Consider the following 19,703-nt stretch of genomic DNA (forward strand, 5'->3'; position numbering starts at 1 on the left):
TGATGAATTATTTAATACTCCCTTCTACTTTATCCCCTGTTGCACTTCATACACTGGCCCGGAGAATTGGCTGCCTTCTAGTGTGCTCCTGCAGTAATTTTAGTGAGATTAAACTAGAAGAAACAGATATTAAATTGGGGCCCAGAAACAGCTAGTTCTGGTCCAACGTTGAAGATACTGTGAGGGCTGTATGCGCTGGAACCTTAGTCAGCCCAAACATGGAAATCTGGGTGTGTGTATAAGGCTAGGGGTGGCAAGGAAGGGGGCTGGTAGTGTGGGTTAGAGATCCATGGACCTTGGCCTTTAAAGAGACCCAGGTGCAGTGTCAGCTTTGGTAAATGGTGACCCTGTGAAAGTCTTGAGGTCTGCTTGGAGAATCAGTCCAGAATTAAGGCTTTTACCCAGAAAAGTGGCTGGACTTTTTGGTGCTCCGGTGTCCCCATCCTCTCCAGCAAAAAAGTCAGACCCACTCTGGTGGGTTGCCCCGCAGGGAATTGTGAGCGGTCTGGCTGTTAATTGGTTTAACGCGGGACCTGTGCCCCAATCTGAGGAGGAGGTCCTTCCTCTGAGAACTGTTGGCCAATCAATTGGCAGGCAACACTCTGGTCCCAGCAGTGTCACCAGGAGTGGTGATCACTGCAGGGACAGGCGAGGTGGATAGGAGAGGGCTGTGGTGGACAGGGGATGGGGGCGGAGGGGAACTGGGGAAAGTAAGGCCTTGCCCTTAAGTAGCCATTAATTGGCCACTTAAGGCCTCAATTGGTGGTAAGCGTTGGGGTAGACCCCTGACAGCTCCCCCATTGCTGGTACAATTGCAGCAGGGGCAGTGGCGGGTGTGTATGTAGTGGGCACGGCACTCATGCATGTTACAAACACCCCCACCTGCCAACAAGCCCCTGGGGTTGCCGTAAAATCCAGCCCAAGGAGTAAGTGGGAATTTTTTTTCAATTCTTAGAGGGGCACATTATTCTTAATTAAATTAACCCAATCTATTAGCCACAGGTACATTATAATCTTGTCTTTGTCAGTTCTTTTTAAGCTTTGTGATTTGTGTTAAAATTGTCACCCTCTTTGAGTCACATGCAACACAATGTGTGGGGATCTTAGTTAAGTATAGTTGGCCATCATTAAACATGAATAACAATAATTCCATTGTTTTTTCTATTCATATCATTGTGGAATTGGATACAGAAAGTAAAATGAAAAAATATTAGTGAGGATGGTATTGGACCTCAGCCTCACAGCACACACTGGCGCCGAGTCTGGTCTTGTTACTGCACCATTTTTGGTAGGTTGGGGTTGTAGTGAGGCCAGAAATCTCTATGCAGGCACTTACCATCCCATGCCAACTAATGGCCAAGCCACCGTGGTTTTGAAACAGGTCAGGAAATAGTCATCCAGTGCATTCATCTGATACAGGTGGGAGCCTATCAATTCATGTCAGTGAGGGTCTGATGATGTACACAAGATCCAGACGCAATTTTAATTCTCCAACAAGTGGCATGCAGTGTATTAAGTGGAACTCAACATACAGCAGTCTATGCAAAAATCCCTGAAGGGATCACTGGAGTTGCTTGGAAAATACACCAGGCAAGTTTTTTTTTGTGTGAGTACAGGGAGAGTATGAATGCCAGTTCTGATCTCACTAAAATGGTCTTGCCCTGATTCCTGCCTACCTTCCCCCAACTCCTCCCCTGAACTTAATACTGCTGGCTCGGCTCTGCAGAGAAGCTGTCAAATTTCTTGCCTGTGTTGATCAGTGGATGCTCCAAATGCATTGGCAGCTTGCTGGGAATATTTTATTGAGTCCCTACTATGAACAGTGGCTGGAATTCTCTGCTCCCACCAGCAGCAGGAATTGTGGCGGGCAGGGGCACTAAATTTGGTGTAATCCCAGTTTCCGACTGGTGGGAAATTAATTCAGAATTTTGTTCTCCTGACTTTGATGAGGGGTTAAAGGTGGGTCGAGGTTCCCGCTGATCTACATCGGGAACCATATTTGCATTCATTTACATCTCAAGAATGCTCATTAAAAGGCCAACTCTCCAGAACTACATTTCCCCCTCCAAATTAAATGCTCCACTGGCTGATAAACAGCCTGTTTCCCAACTGTATATAAGTGACGTGCACTTGGTGAGCTTCACTTCGTCATTGGCTTCGAGGTATGTAGACACTGCTTTCGTCTACCTTAAGAGTGTCACTGCGTGATTTTGGTTGCCTGTACCACAAGCTGCACCAAGGCTGGGCATGGGAGGCAATGGCAGCGGGGAGCGGGGTGACAGGCCAGACTGGACAGGGCACATGGGAGTGGGTGCACAGAGGGAAGACGGGCAAGACTGGGACACGTGGAACATGGGAGGGGAGTGGGAAGACAGAGGCAGGACTAGGGGTGGTCAAGAAACAGAATGGGGTAGTGAAAGATTGTCCTGGGGCAAGAATTATAAGATTGTCCAAAGAAGAATCCGAGACTGTCCAGAAGTTGAGGCCATGCTGTTGGGGGCATATTGAAGAGACTGGCCTGGGGTTGTGTGGGCCATGTTAGAGGACTCTGCATGGCACACATGTCTTAATCCTGATCTTGGGTGAAGGCTTCTCTGGTCAGTGATGATCATGCACAGTATGGTGTGGAGGGTGTGGTCAGTCACCTAAGGGTTTTGGTCCTGGGGTTTAGAGTCAACGTACTGTGAGGCAGAGGGCACAGTAACTTTCAGGGGAGCATATGTATCCTGTAAGTCGCTAGCAATAAGTTATGGGTGGGTATTGGATGGCCTCATTGCTGGGGGGGATGTGTGCTGGAAAGTCAGGGCGTGTGTGGCCTCGAAATGTGGAGGGGTCAGATCGACTAAGGGCACAGGGGCATCAACATTAAAGGATTAATGGGGGAGAACAGGAATATCCACATGGATAATGATGGGTTCAAGGGTAATGGGGGAGGCTGGATAGTGACAGGAGGAAGGGAAATTGGAAGCGGAAATAGGAAGAGCATGGAGGAGGATGGGAGGGACTTGTGGATGATAGGGGGAGGTTGGAAGTTGGTCTCCCAGACAAAGGTCAGCAGCACCATTTCCAAGCTCACCTTACAATCATGCAGTTCGAAAAACAAGCTAGAAAAATAATCAGTCGGGGAGGGTCTCAGGATGTATCAGAGGAGTTCAGCACAGCAACTTTTGGCCTATAACTGTCCTGCTCAAACCATGGAGAGCATGGCTCAGCTAAGTGATGGACTTAAGGCGTCTAATGCACAATGAATAAGCTTGGCTCCGTTACTAATGGTGCTCATTCAGGTGAGAATCCATTACGTTTAGGTGCTGCGGTGTATATGGTCTTAATTGGCATCTGATCCTTAGAGGCATGCCAGAATGGATGCAGGGTCAAACAATCAAGGGTCACATCTGCTGCGCAGAGGCACTAAAAACCTCCATGTTCCCAGTGCACAGGTCATGGCATTCAAGGCATCATGTCTGTGCTTGCACTCCGGACATAAGTGCAACAATTGGGCATCCATAGTTATTGTCAAGGCCACTGGAAGACAACCAACACAAGGCTGACTGTGGCTTCTAGGACTTGGGTCTTCTGATCTAAATTAAGACCCTCATGTGCAGTCATGTCTGAGGGGAAAGCTCAGCTATCTATCGTTCTCCAGGGTGATCTCATCCTGCAAGGGGTGGCCCTGGTCTGCAATGTGCAAACTAAGGGAAAGTCAAGGGCAGGAGACCGCATTCCTGCCTTGTATATGGAGGGAGAACATTCAACAGGAACTACCATTTATTGCTCAATTGTAAGCATTCACAGCTGCAAGCAGGAGTGGAGAATGCAGGCTGTAGGCAACACTGCCTTCTTGATAGCTTTGATTAAAGTGAGGAGAAGAAAGGCCCATCACTGATTGGCACAGCTCAGGGAAGACCATCGCCCTGAGGAACAAGAGCCAGGGGCCCCAGGAAGACCCAGATGCTGACGAGGAAGGCCATATCCACAAAGGCATTTGACGTAACCAAAGGTCTACTGAAGATGCAGCTCATACATGGAGAAGAACGAAAGACAGAGCTGCAGGCGCTTTTGCTTGTCTAGGAATGTGGTAGCTTATGTTTGTCACATTTTTCATGAGGAACTGCCACCACACAGACTTGGAGGGCATCCCATGCTGGTTGCTCTGAAGGTTACTGCCACACTGAACTTTTTTGCCTGCAGAACCTTCCACGGCTCCACTTGGGACTTTTGTGGAATCTCATAATCGGCAACACACAAATGCACAAGGGAGGTGACAGATGCCCTTTTCAAAAAAGCTCACCATTACATGCAATTCCGCATGGACGAAGCAAGCCAGGCTGCCAGATCTGTGGGATTCAATCTCAGGCTTTCTGCAAGTGCAGGCCAACTGCACATATGTGGCCTTTAGAGCTCCCTGGCAGCAGCTTGTGAGATTTGTTAATAGGAAGGATTTCACTCTCTGAATGTCCAGCTAATTTGTGATCACAGAAAGCAGATCCAGCATGTTTGTGCTAGGTACACAGGGAGCTCACACAACTTGTACATTTTGAGTCACTCCCAGGTGCCAGAGATATTTATGGGAGCTCAGCACTTAGATGGTTGGTTCCTCAGTGATAAGGGGTACCCCTGAAGACATGGTTAATGACGCCTGTTTGACATCCCCAGAGTACATCTGAGGAGAGATAAAATGCTGTACATTCAGCCACCAGGTCCTTAATAATAGAGTAGACTATTGGCCTCTTAAAGATGTGTTTCTGATGTTTGGATTGGTCAGGCAGAGCTCTCCAATAATCACCACAGAGCGTGTCCCGCATCATTGTTGCTGGCTGTGCCTTGTACAACTTAGCACTGCAAAGGCGGGGTGTGTTGTCACAGGGAGACATGGAGCAGTTACATATCTCCTTGGATGAGGAGGATGTTGAAGGAGATGAATCTGAAGAGGGCAAGGATTCAGATGAGCCACATGAGGATGCCATTGCACGGCGCAATGCAGCAGACATGTCTGTGACAACCTCATAGCTACAGGGTTCCAGGAGGATTAAGGTGAAGACAAGTTGTTACGAGCAGAGTTCACTTCATGCTTCAATGCAGGCACACACGAAACCTTCATTGTCATCTTCAGCATGTCATGAAAGGTCAACAATCTCACAATGATCACTAAAGAAGCATAAGTCACCTTCAACCCTAACAATGGGTTCATCCTTGGAACACACAGTAAACTAGAGACCATGTGGCCACAGTGGAATGTGATCAGCACTCCACAAGTGCACATCATTAAGCAACTACATATAGTGCAGTCCTTTCAACCATGGCATCAACAGGTCAGTGGGCATGGCATCCTTCAAGTGGCTGAAATACCATTGCACACATGGATGCACTCGTGCCTGCCTGACAGCAGCTTAGCAAGGCGGCTCTAAGATTAAAAACATTTGTCAAAGGCTAGTACTTGACTGTCTCGAGGGAGCTACATCCAGACAGCATCATCTGTCCAAACACCAGTTCTCATGCATGGTTAATGCAGAGGCTGCATTTTGATACTGAGCCCCAAGATGCCATCGGACATCGGGACGCAGTGATCAGTAAAACAACAAGCATGCTGGAAGTTAAGTTAGCATTGTCCTCACAGAGTGTGGGGCAGCAGGACCAACATGTGATTACTGACAAACTGTCATAACATTGCATTGGTCGGAAATGTGCCAAGTTTATGTCCTGCATTGCCTTGGCATTTGGGAGAGACATGGCCCAGTAAGTTTTTGACATGGCAGTTAACTTATTCCCTTCATTGATACTGCTGAGCACTCAGGAGACGTGCTAGAGCATCATTTTCATACCATTACAGTCCTCGTCATTGTCCATTTCACAAAGGCCAATCATTTTTAGGAACCCTTAGTCAACGAGTGCACAATCATGCCATGAATTACATATTGATTTGCGTTCTGTTACTTCATAAAGGGATTCCATGAAGCACTGCTAAGCAGCTATTCAGGAGCAAGCTATGATCCTCACAGGTAAGTGGACGGGTTCATCAGGATGAACACACACCTCTGACATCACACACTCATTCCCCTCTAGCAGATATTTCAAATGTCACCAACTGGAACAAACTTCAGTCGCTCAGTGTCATGCATGGGAAGAGTGGGGACTAATAAAGGAATAAGGTTCAGCCTTAAACGTGTAGATGAAATTATGCTGCAGGGAGGCATGAAAGGCTATGGTGCTTGACGATGAATACTGCTTTAACCAAAATCTCAGTCATAAAATAAATGTCATTGCAAAGGGCATTTGGGTGAAAAGACTCCAACGTTGGGCGCAACAAATACTTATAATATCCATAAACTGCAGACTTCAGTGCGACAGCATCAGGATAATCACTAATCTTGATGAACAGTTACCATGAGGTCCCATAAGGCAGAATTTTGCCATTGGCGGGGGCGCTTGGCAGGAGCGGGCAGTCGGGAAGCTGACAACCATCCACGATCGGCACCGCATCGCAGTTTCACACTGGCAGGCCAGTTAAGGCCTGATCAGCGTGAAACATGAGTGGCAGTGTTGAGTGCTGCCTGTGCGGGGCGGGGTGGGGTTTGTGTATGCACATGAGCGAGCGCTTCATAATCTCCCTGAGGCACGTAGCTGCCCTTGGAGATGAAGAGATATGAAAAAGAAAACTGAAATAATTAAAAGGTAATGAAACATGTCCCCTCATGTGACATTCACATGAGCAGGGACATGTTATTAATGAAAAATTAAAGTTTTAAAATTTTTTTAAATTTGCTTTTGGAAACCTCATCCCGCCTGTGGATGAGGTTTCCAAAAAAACGCAAAGGCCGCTTGGCCTTTTCGCCTGCCCACCAACCATTAGGTTGGACGGGCAGCAAAAAATTTAATTTAATTGATTGCTTAATGGCCTTAACAGTCCTTTTAATTGTCAGCGGACGCACTGCCGACTCCACGCGCCCGCCGACTGAACTATTGTGTGACTGCATGTTGACGTTGGCACGCTTGGCTGACGTCAATGTGCATCATTTCATGCTCGAGTGGGTCGGGCGCATGCCCGCCCGCCGAGTGAAAATTTCTGCCCATAATGTCTGCCTAAGATGCAAGCGTTACAAATGTCTTGTCGAGCCATCATTTTTATGTAGCAAGTGCCTTTGTTCATGTCATTGATGTGGAACTAAAGGTGATTCACTGTGATGAGATTGAATAATATTTCATGAAACTGAGGACAAGATGGGAGATAATTGAGGGACATCCTTAAAGTGTGCTGGGTGGACACCTCCATGGTATCTGCAAGTGGTCTTCCTCCTTTTGGGTGCCCGAGGGCCCCATTCTGAGGAGAAGGGGCACTTGGAGGGAGGTTGGGGTGCCCTGTCATCCTCTCGCCTAGCCACTGCTGGAACATACCCATGGCTAGAGCGATGGTGTACAGGTCCGAATGCAAATCTGGCAGAAACTGCTGGACCTGGGTCTCCAAGGCAGCTGCCACCCCTCCCATGGAGACTGTGATGCATTCCCATGCTGGAACCACGATATCATACAGAACATGGGCAGAATCCTCCATCCTTCATTCCAATCTGGTGACGGCCTCTGACAGCTCTTCCGGATGTTACCCTGTCTGTCTTTGCATCTCCAACACTTCTCTCAGGGCAGAGTGCAGAGGTTCATCATTGGATTCGGATGCTGCAGGGCCCTCATCTTCAGCAATCCTCTGAGTGCCAGAGATCTCGGCTGCCACTGCCTCTGCCTGATGTGGACATGTTTCTATGAGGTGATCACCAGATTGTAACCCCCGAGCCTACCCTAGAACTAGGACCGGCCGAGGCGTGTGTATCTGCACTGGTGGAGGATGCAGGTAAACACAGTGATGGGTCTTCATCTGATACTTCCTCTTCCTCCTTATCTGAGGTGCTCTGGCGTCTGGGGCTGAGATGCTTGCTTACCGTTTTCCTCTGCCTTTTCTTGCTAGTGGCTAGAATAGAGAGAAAATTAGTGATCGACAATGCAGGTTCCGACACCATAGGTCACTCATAGTAATTGTCCACATGGCCGATGTATACTGGATGGACCCTCGAGTGCTTGTTGGGGGCGGCTGATCTCTCCTTCCGCGCAGGAGTGATCTCTGACCTCGCCTGCCAGCTCTGCTGCTTGTTCCTCATGGGAGGAACAAGAATGGTTCCAGGGATGAGAAACTTCAGCCATGAGGATAGATTGGAGAGGTTGGGATTGTTCTCCTTGGAGAGAAGAAGGCTAAGAGGGGATTTTATAGAGATGTTCAAAATCATGAGGGGGCTGGACAAAGTAGATAGGGAGAAGCTGTTCCTGCTCGTAAAAGGATCAAGAATGAGAGGGCACAGATTTAAAGTGATTTGCAAAAGAAGCAAATGTGACGGGAGAAAAAAACTTTTTCACACAATTGAGTGGTTCGGGTCTGGAATGCACTGCCTGGAAGTGTGGTGGAGGCAGGTTTAATTGAGGCATTCAAGAGGGCAATAGATGATTATTTCAATAGAAGCCATGTGCAAGGGTATTGGGAAAAGGCAGGTTAATGGCACTTGGTCATAATGCTCATTTGGAGAGTCAGTGAAGACACAATGGGCTGAAAGGCCTCCTTCTGTGCCATTAAAATGCTGTGATTCTGAGGAGTGTGTCCTGAGTTCAGGGGTACCCCTGTCAGTTGTGGGCGATCTTGTCCTGTACAAAGACAGATGGATTGACTGTGAGCACTATGGATGAAAGAAGAGTTCAGAAGCATGCGTGCTTGTTGTGTGCGCTGAGCCCTCCTCAATAAGGGATTAAGACGCCATTTGTGCAGGATCTTACAGCAGATGGTGATCTTAAAGTGCTGGCAGACATTCAGTGCTGATGTCCCATCAGCAGGCAGTGTGTGACATCCCTGTGGACTCTAACCTTTAAACTGCCTGATGCCCTTATGAGAGTATGAGTTTGGAGTGAGCACAAGTTTAACTTACCCCGGCAGAGCAGATCATTCATTCACTTCCTGCACTGCAGGGTGGTCCTTTTATGAATGTCATAGGTGCTGACTTCCCTGGTGACTCCTCCCAGGTCAGTGTGGTCAGGCAAGTGGACCTCCTGCTCCCAATTCTCAGAAGGAGGATCTATCACCTTTCCTGGACAGCCTTGAGAAGAATCCCCAGAGGCCTTGCTGAACCATGGAGCCGAGGATCTGCCACATTTGGTCACCATGGTAATGCAGACGTTCAGCCCACACCTGGCCTGCAGTAAGAGAATGCCTGTGCAGGTGCTGTTTAAATATGGCACCAGGGACTTCGACCCCATGAGGTAACGGTGGGGCGGATGAATCAATGCCCACCCAACAATGAGATTTGACGAGTTCCTCGTTGATGCATAAATAATGAGCTAAAAAGCAGAAAATCGGGCATGAAAATCCACCAGCCGCCCAGCAGGAAACACGCTGGCTTTCCCACCCACCACCGCACTTACTCTCCAGATTGGAAAATTCCACCCAATTTTTATCAAGCAGGTGGACTTATTCCACCCACTGCCCACTCATTCAATGGGATCACACTCACATAGGAACCCTGGAGGGCAAGGCATCCTCTGAACTACAGCCCAGCACAACACCCTGCCTCCTGGACCAAAGGGTACAAGATATGTTTCTCTGAACTGGTGAATGTACTCCATTTTGAGATTTAACCTACTGACACACTCGTGTTGATGCAGCAATATTTTCAAAACCAATCCTAAAGAGACTGAAACAAGGTTTACATCACTTCAGCTCTGTAGTTAACTTTCAATGTAATCTGTGGAAACATGTCAGCTGATTGATGCATATTGCCCGAGTTTCACTATTACAAGCACACATATGTGAACATTAGTTTTCTGTCAGTAAGATATATGCATTCCTTCTCCATGTTAATATAATTGGCACAAGTATCAACAGATAGCCTCCAGTCTTCAGGTAGGAAGAGTATGTGGAATCACATAGACTAGGGAAAATAATCAATATCTATTACAGTGGTGAGACCAAGGTTTAGTGTTACTTTCCTGGGATATGGATCCATTCAGTGTTCAGCTGTCCTTTAAGATGGCAAATCTCAGTTAGCCTCAGTGGAATATATGTCCACTTTCAGAAAACCGAAAGCTGATCATAATTAAGTCTCCAGCCTTTAGAGACATAGTTTGATTTGTGAGGTTGCTAAAGTGCTTACTGATAAGGCAAGAATCGGGAAAGTTATTACACAGGATAAAACAGATGGTTTCAAATTTGCTGCGGGTGAAGAAAAAGTGATTTCTCACACTTCACAGTAAGTTTTCCTATATTACTGACTAGGACTCATTCTAATTAAGCAAATAATTAAACAAAAGAACAAAACAGAACTAGGATAAACAAGAGCATCACTTTTTTATATTTAGTCACACAGAGTTCAAATTAATGTTCAAATGCTTTCTGTTATTTCTCTTGCCTTTTTGAGTATTCTTGACTAAACATTGCCTATAAAGCACAACATAGCTGGAGCAGAGCAGACTCCTTCCTGATAGATTAAGCAGCTATGTGAATGAAATGAATTAACACAAACAGCTGAAGGGACACATTACTGAAACAGCTACTGAATTCTGCTGATTCTGAATTCCTCTCCTTATATTTCCCTCAAGCCTCAGCAACTTATTAATTGGCTTTACTAACACCATGACTACTCACCACTCCTGACGGAAAAATACTATATAAATTAATTTTAAAAAGAATGATAACATTAATGAAAATTATTTGGTACAAATTTTCTAGAAGTGAAATTAAGGCTAACGATTGATGTTTAAGATCAATATTTTTTTAACCTTCTGATTGATGGTACCTTTTTTGTCCCAGTTTATTTTCATAAGATCTTAAGAAATAGGAACAGGAACAGGCCATTTGGCCCATTGAGCCTGTAGCACCATTCAATAAGACTATGACTGATCTGATTGTGGCTCTAACTCCACTTTCCTGCCTATCTCCAATAACCCTTGACTCCATTGTAGATCAAAAATCTGTCTAACTTAGCCTTGAATATATTCAATGATCCACCCTCCACTGGTGTCTGGGAAGAGAATTCCAAAAACTACCGACCTCCTGAGAGAAGAAATTCCTCCTCGTCTCTATCTGGATCCCTTATTTTTAAACTGTGCCCCCTAGCTCCCCCCACAAAAGGAAACATCCTTTCAGCAGCTATCCCGTCAAGCTCCCTCAGAATCTTATGCAATATAATCACATCTCATTCTTCTAAACTCTAATGTGTATAGGCCCAACCTGCCTAACCTTTCCTTGTAAGACAACTTCTTACTGCTCTTCCTCAACCACTGCTATGCTGTTAGTTAACCAGACATGGAACAAAAATAGAATGCTACTGTATAGGGCATTTAATTCCTAATGACAATTACTGATGGCCTCCAGTGAGTAATTGCTAAGCAGTAATTACTTTTTATAGCAACAGCAAAATACTGTGGTTGCTGGAAATTTGAACAAAAACACAGAAAATGCTGGAAATGTTCAGCAGGTCTGGCAGCTTCTGTGGAGAGAGAAACAAAGTTAACATTTCAGTTGATGACTTTTAATTCAAACTCTGATTTCTGATGTAAGGTCACAGACCTGAAGTGTTAACTGTTTCTCTCTCCAAAGATGCTGCCTCACCTGCCGAGTATTTCTAGCATTTTCTGTTTTTATTATCAATTTTTATTATCTTGCAAATGATTAGGCAAGTGGAGGTGTTAACAATTTATATGTAATCATCAAGTTCCCTTTTTACATAGTGATTGTAGTATGGCTGAGAGAATGGGCAATTTGATGTTAAATAGCTGCATCAAGTTCCTAGCATAAAAGAAAGATTGCACAGAACTCTTATTGTCAAGAAGTTATCATTAAAATAATGGAAACACTTTTTATGAAAAAAACACATTGCTCGTGAAAGAAATCAGTGTGGCAGAAAAGTCTAAGGATCCGATTTTTCTCTTGTTCTTTTCCAAGAACAACCCAAGTATAAATGTGCAGGCACCAAAGAGATGTGAACCCAATTGAATTTCCGAGTCAGGTCACTAGCAGGACTTAAATGTCCTCTGGCACAGGAACACCCATTAGAATGGGTGTAAATTGTTTATAAGGGAGAAAAGTTGATTGCAGCGCTGCAAAACTGAGAGATCTTCTGCAGCAGTAATGGCTGCTGGCTTCATGAGCTTGTAGAGAAAAAGTCCCATTAAATGTGTTCACAAGATGGAGTCAGTAATCAAACTGAATGCTAAGAAAGGAAATAACCAATGTTAATTAGACCATGAAGGCTTGGACTAACAAAACATTCCTTGCCAGTGATAGAAAATAAGCCATGAAGACTGCAAGCCCAGAGAGAGCTCATTAAGGGGGATATAAAGATGTCTTGCCTTATCTGAATATGTGTGCAACCACTTTGCTAGTAAAGACCAAAGAAGCTAGGGAGCAAACAAGAAGTCTGGCAAGGCTGGTGCTTCATTTAATTTGGAGGTCATCAGGAGTAGCGACAGGGCTGTGTGAGATGATTGACAGTGAATGGGATGAACTTTAATAACAGGTGTGTGACTCAGATAAGTCAACAAAATTGAGGACTTTCTTTGAAAATTAAGGACAGCTAAAATAGTGGTTTGCTGTTCAGATTTCAGTTCCGTGACTTCAGTCTTTAATTTATTTCCAGTTCTTGTAGTAGTCATTGTAGTATAAGCTGCAGGAACACTTTGTCTAATGTAGGTAGAAGTGGTCTTTCTGTAAAACTAGAAAGTGCATCTCTAACAGAGAGAGGAAGGTGAGTGAGGATTGAAAGACATTTACCAGCTAATGTGTGCCACTGGTACAAAAACAAAATACTTCAGATGCCGGAAACATGTGCCACTTATGTGTACATTTTCCCGAAGATGAGGGGAGGTGAAGCCAGTTAGTCCTGATCCAGCTATCAGCATGGAAAATGAATTTACCCAGGATTAAAGGATCCAGAATCAATAAGTAGCATCGCTACAGTTAAAGGTTTAACACTCTGATATCAATATCATTCTCCAATGGGAAGGAAAGACAATGAGTTCAACCATGCCAGCTTATAAAGACAAGGTTATATAAGTTCTGGAAAAATTGCTAATTACAAGTATATAGGGGATGATTTTGCATGGATACTTTAGGCACTAAAGAGCCTCTGAGGTGGGCAAGGTGGGGTCCTAAGCTCTGACTGCTCATGGTGGATGACGAGAACTCCATTTAAAGCACCGAGCTCAAGCCCCCGGCCTCAGTGTTTTGGAACTGTTTGCACCCCACCTTTACTGGTTGGAGGTGGAGGTGGGCACTCTAGTGCACTCCGGCAGCACTACATCCCTGGTGCATGCTGAAGCATGGAGACAGTTCCTAGATTGTACTCTTTACTACATCTTAGTAAATAGTTCTAATAGTTAATAAAGACTTACAGTTAACCTGCACATGACTATGAAGACTTCATCAAAGCTACTGAGATGTAACCAACCCCCTACGACACGGTGCCAGCTTGTGGAAAACCCAAGGCCTCGCAGAAAATGCAGAAAAAAATTAAAATGCTTGAAGACTGAGAAAAAAAATCCAATAAAGCACTCTGACCTGAAAAGAAGCTCGGAAACAGAGGCGCAGAGGAAAAAATCACCAAGGAAAAGCTCTAAAAGGCTTGGAAGCTTAAGGCAGAAATTTAAAATTCTTTCCTGCAGCAGAAGACTTCATTGTAGCTCCTTTGGAAGTCCAGCTTCAAATCCCAGAGTGCAGAGTCAGCAGTGAGCTAAATCTTTTAAAATTCCAGGCTGCAGCATGTCATGAGAAACCTTTAAATAATTCAGAGTCAGAAGTGCAGTTTGAAAAAGCCCATTGCTAAAACCTGATCCCCGAGTCAGCATGTGGCCGTGTTCTCTCCAAAACGGGGAAAAAAATACTTGATTACATTTTTCGGAACATCACAACTGTTCAACTTGGTAGAAGGCAAGCAGAAGCTAGTATTCGATGGACTCGTGAGTCAAAAAAGTAAAACACTGAGCAAGAGAAGCCTGTATGCAGCCAATCCAGGCAGCCATTGTTAAAAAATCTTTTTCAAGGCCATTGTTGTGGACCCCACCAAAACCGGCCAGCGTGGGAAATCCCTTTGTCACAAAGTGAATGGCGATGCCATCTTGAAATTCAGGCAGCTCTTAAAACAGAATCTACACTTTTAAAATTTAACCATGGATCAGAATTCCGTACTTCCAATCAATTCAGGCTAATCCGAGGCCCAGATCAATCACATAATTGGGGACTTTGGAGGAAAGATTCTGAAGATATGACTGCTTCAGGTTTAAATAAAAAGTCAGAAGAAGAGCAGGTGAACACGCTGCCTTATTCAGTAGACCCAATTGCAGACAACATTATTGCAAGTCACGGAGTTAATGAATCATCTGCAAAATTCAAAATGTGCTAAAATCATTCAACATTTATTTTAATGTAAGAAGCAATAAAATACTTGAAAGAGCTGAATTCAATGAGAGAGTCCAACAGCCAGGATAACCTGTTGATTCATTCATCAATGATCTATAAAGGATGGCAGAAGGTTGTGAGTATGGAGATTTAAAATAGGCACTCATCAGAGACAAAATAGTGGTAGGAGTAGTTGATGTTGCACTCTCTGTCCTCCTGCAAGCAAAAGAAGATCTAACCTTGAAAAAGGCAATCCAGATAGTTAGACAGTCAGAACTCTATGAGCAGCACAGGAACATTTTATGGAGAGAGAATTAAATCATGGCACAGAGGCCAACCCACAGTTTAGCTAGTGAAGCAACAAAGACACAGGGACACTCCAGGCCAGGAAAAGAAATACCTGAACCAGCCAACAGAGCGACCATGCCAATGCTGCGGAGCAAAGAGCCCCCACAGGTCAGATCAATGTCCTGCAATTTCAGCCCAATGCTTCCAATGCAGCAGGATTGGGCACTACAGCAAACTGTGTAAGGCAAAACCTCTAAATGCATGGAAGGTCCAAAGATTATCCACGAGGTTGAGACTGCAAGCTCGGAAGACACACAGCCAAGCTTCCTGGGTGGGGTCAAAGATCTTGGTTTCTCATTTTGGAATGCAGATATTTCAGTTCTGTGGCAATTTGACAAATTAGACACAGGAGCCAGCGTAACAGTCTTGTTGGACAAAGGACCATGGCTAAAAGATCTCTGAGCTCAAAAAACAGGCACACTACTCAATGGGCCCAGAGGAATCTGACTTCATTGGTATGATTCTGGAACCATTAAGGTACGGCAGCAAACAAATCTTCGAGCTGATGTATGTAATCAGCCTTTCTTTCTCTTGAACAGAGATGTATGTGTAACCCTAGACCTCCATAAATCAGCAGATGTCAAGACAGCCACTTTACTTTTTATTCGTTCATGGGATGTGGGCACCACTGGCTAGGCCAGCATTTATTGCCCATCCCTAATTACCCTTGTTCAGAGGGCATTTTAAGAATTGACCACATTGCTGTGGGGTCTGGAGTCACATGTAGGCCAGACCAGGTAAGGACAGCAGATTTCCTTAAGCACCAGATGGGTTTTTACGACAATGGTTTCATGGTCATCATCAGACTTGTAATTCCAGATTTTTATTGAATTCAAATTTCACCATCTGCCATGGTGGGATTCAAACCCAGATCCCTGGAGCATCACCCTGGGTCTCTGGATTATTAGTCAGTGACAATACCATTTTGCCACCACCTCCCCCTACCACTGTCGTTAATTATATAGAACTGCAAGTTCCCAAGTACTCAAACAATAAAAAGAGTACCTGAATGTCTCTTCAGCTGTGAACTGTCTTGCACAGCAGGTTTGTCCATTCTTGTTACAGGTGCCAGAAAACCTACAATAGTCAGACCAGCTAACCATCCAGCAGGTAACCTTGATGCCTCCAGTGCTGGATGTAAAAGAGAGCAACCAGCCATCCGATGAGCCTCAGCCCCCCACCCTGGCTTCGCGATGGTACAGCTGGTCAACACTGAATATACGCTGTAGCTCCCAGCCAGCATGCCAAAAGATGCTGGAACCTGGTAGTAGCCATCCATTGCCAACAGTGAAACGCAGAGGTAAGTGTACCACTGAACCTCATTCTATTCATAGGAAGGCCCATTCACCACCACAGAGGACATCACTATGACCCACACGACAATGGAAGAAGCAAAGAAAGTTACAAGGAGATGAGAACAATGGTGGTCCACTCCACAAGATACGAGTTAAGGTGGCATCCATCAACCAGCGCAACAGCTGAACCAACCAAGTGTGGTTCAACACAAAGGAATGGAAGAAAAGGATGAAAACATATCCAGATGTCAGAACAACCTCCAAACCTACAGAAATAACCAGCAGTGACACAGCCTACCACTCCTTCAACACTAGTGTGAATGAGATATGGAAGGGTTATAAGGCCTCCAGATTGCCTGAACCTTTGAATTCAAGGACTTGAAGGAAGGTGATGGGGTAGTGATAATGTAGTAATGACAATGTAAATATATGATAGTAATAACAATGTAAGAATTTTAAGGTAAACTATAATCACTTAAAATACATCAGAGAAAGACTTGGGGGAGGTGCAGTATAAGGGTCTGGCACATATAGGGTTAATGTGGGACTGAGTACAGCACTGCCCACACAGTGATGTAAGACAGCACATGACCCACAGCCAGGGTCAGTGTGGTGTTGGACAAAGCCGCATGCAGACCCAAGCATGAAGACAGCTCCTGTGTTGTACCCTTTACTATATCTTTGTAAATAGTTCTAACAGTCAATAAAGACTTACAGTTAACCTACATATGACTAGGAAGACTTCATCAAATCTACTGAGATGCAACATCCCACAACAGACTTTACCAATATTCTATCAACACTTATTCCAGAAATTCACTGAGGTCTTCGCTATAAAGAGTGCTCTACTCCTCTAACTTATTGAAAACCCTATAGGATTCTCCATAACTAAGTCCTTGGTCATTGGTATCTTGCTAAGGGTCCCCTTGGTGTGCAAGAGGAATGGATGGAGGATATGAGACCTGTCAGAGCTGCTGCTGACAAGAGAGAAAGGAAGCATAGGAAGGCAAGGTGGCTGGCTTCCCTCCTGCGGTTACAAGACATCCCTTATCCTCTGGACTTCCTCAACCAAGGCCTTCAATGCAGTGCCTGAGAACTTGTGCACCCTCTCACTCAGTCCCTAAGTCATCCTGAGGTTTGCCACTATAGGTCAGCCAGCACACTCCACACATTCAGTGGAAGTGGGTGAGTGGAACCCACATAAACTGCCCCATGAAAATTGCTTCTGTTTAGTGTTTGAGCACTAAGCCTGAAAGAGGCTCTGTTTTAGAACCTCCAGCAAGTTTAAATTGTGGTAATCAACAATTAGAACTAAAATTTGTGCTAAAACCAGACCTTCAAACACGCCAGTCTTATTAGAGCTTATACAAATTTGTCCTTATTCGCACCTACGTAGGGCCTGTTTTACCCTTTCACCAAAATAATCTCCTAAAACTTTAATCTAGACTGACTCTCTGGCATTGAATTTAACTCTGGGTAGGATTGTTGCACGGATGACACATCTGGAAATCAGGAAGGAAGCAAGGCCCAGCTGATTTTAATTGCTTAGCCACATCATCATTTGTCACATCTGTCTAAAAATAAGCAGGAATTGAGGTGAGAACTGGACACCACCAGAGACTCAAGGGAATGGTCTCCAGCATAAGGTGAGTGCTAAGGATGCAGGTTGGGGCGGATAAAGCGCCAATGCTGGTCTGGGATAGCAGTGGCGAGTGCACTGCTGCTTCTCCTAGCTCCAAGGGATTCTTTGAAAAAAACTGAATTTATCCTGGCCTCTTCTGGCAACCCTGCTGCCTCCAGCAATATTTCTCTGCTGATTTTTGCCACCAGGCAGACCTCACACATCTGAGTTCCAGTAAAAATAGCTTCGTCGGATTCTGCCATTTACACTACACTTCAGCCCCTGCCTATTGTGGCAGCTTTGACTGACTTGAAAGTCAATGAAAATTTAACGACTAAGATAAAAGCAAAATAGCGCAGATGCTGGAAATCTGAAACAAAAACAAAAACTACTCAGCAGGTCTGACAGCATCTGTGGAGAGGAAGACAGAGTTAACGTTTCGAGTCCGTATGACTCTTCATCAGAACTCTGAGTTCTGATGAAGAGTCATACGGACTCGAAACATTAACTCTGTCGTCCTCGCCACAGATGCTGTCAGACTTGAAAATTTAACGACACCTGATTAATGGAGGGACCTCGTCCTAGTTTAATCCCTCCTACACATAGCTGCTGCGGAAAGGGGAGGGGTTAAAATTGACTCCTCTAATATTGTTGACTTGTCAGTTATCTAAAGAGTTTAATCTTAAAGTAAATTCACCAATTTATATCAATCTCTGGCACTGACTCCACTTACAGTTAGCAAGCAGATAATGCTGAATTACTGTAACCTAACTAATCTATCTTTGTAACCTCTTGTTACTTATTCTGTCAATTGATCCTGTCTGCTTAATATTTAAGTATTATCAACCATGATTTAAAGGTTAATAAACAATTGTTAGTGCAAAACTTTGTTTTCTGACTTTTTTGATTATTGGCAAGAGAAAGTTAACATAGCTAATATAATCCAAACTGGTTATTAAGACACATTTGGTTGTCATTCACTCCCAGGCATAGACTAGAATCAGAAATTTCCTTGTACTCCATTCCATTCTGCCACCATAACTTTACCAGCGATGCAACAAACATCTCAGTGAGAGGGGTAAATGGATTTTCCACTGCACTTCTGGCAAATTTACAATGAAGCAAGAAGTTCTGAGCCTGGGTTTTGGAGCTTATTAATGCGTTACGAATAACTTCTAAAATTCAGTGTTTCTCTGTCAAACAAGTTACATTGGTATAGGTATATGACTTTATAGATACTTCACAAAATCTAGGGAGCATGAGCTGTTTGGTAGAGTCAATTCTTTAACAGAAAATACAGTAAGATATATTTGTATTCACATTTCTGCAATACTACAATAAGAATATAATAACTACCAAGTTTAAGACATTTGCAAGTTGGAAAATCACGTAAGAGTTTCTATTTTTTGTGCAAAACTCTTAAAATAATTTTGGAGTCAAAGTACAATGCTTATACACATGTATTCCTTTGTGAAGGCAGAGCAATCATAGGAATTTACAATGTTATATTCTTAATGCACTGTAACTTACCCTCTCTCAATAAGGAATGTGTCACGCCAAATCCTGGCCTTCTTATTTGAACGGAATCTGGAAGAAAAGACACGCTGGGTATTAGACACTAACTTATCTACGCTGCTATATGGGCAACACATCTGTATGTCTCCTTATCTAGAGAATGCCAGTGGGTGTCTACAACACAAAGTGTACGTCCTGGGGATGGCCAAGGAGGCTAGAAATTCTGATGTAAATGGCTGCTTTAGAAATATGATTTATTGATGATCATCAGCTCTCTTTGAAAGTATGCAGAAAAAATGTCATTCAATCTTCTGGTTCTTTGTTGCCATACGAGCTATTTTACCATTATTTACAATTGTCATCTCCTGCTATAGTTTCTCAAAACGTTTGGGTCCTTCAAAATTTGCAGATGACACAAAGTATAGTGAATAGGAGGAGGATGGTGATTGACTTCAAGAGATCGTAGGCAGGCTGGTGGAACGTCTGGACATGTGGCAGATTAAATTTA

At 44.3% G+C, this 19,703-nt stretch overlaps 1 protein-coding gene across 9 annotated transcripts in view; it reads right to left on the minus strand.

Moving 5' to 3' along the window:
* The window catches only part of sulf1 (sulfatase 1), a 369,948-nt gene that overhangs the window by 80,451 nt on the left and 269,794 nt on the right, over window positions 1-19,703 (minus strand). For all 9 annotated transcript variants that reach the window (XM_078540363.1, XM_078540362.1, XM_078540361.1 and 6 more), the window contains one exon: window positions 19,211-19,267. In XM_078540363.1, coding sequence (XP_078396489.1) covers window positions 19,211-19,267 — 57 coding nt within the window. The remainder of the gene's footprint in view (window positions 1-19,210; window positions 19,268-19,703) is intronic.

This window comes from Cetorhinus maximus, chromosome 4 (assembly GCF_964194155.1).
Source record: "Cetorhinus maximus chromosome 4, sCetMax3.hap1.1, whole genome shotgun sequence".
Classification (NCBI taxonomy): Eukaryota; Metazoa; Chordata; class Chondrichthyes; order Lamniformes; family Cetorhinidae; genus Cetorhinus; species Cetorhinus maximus.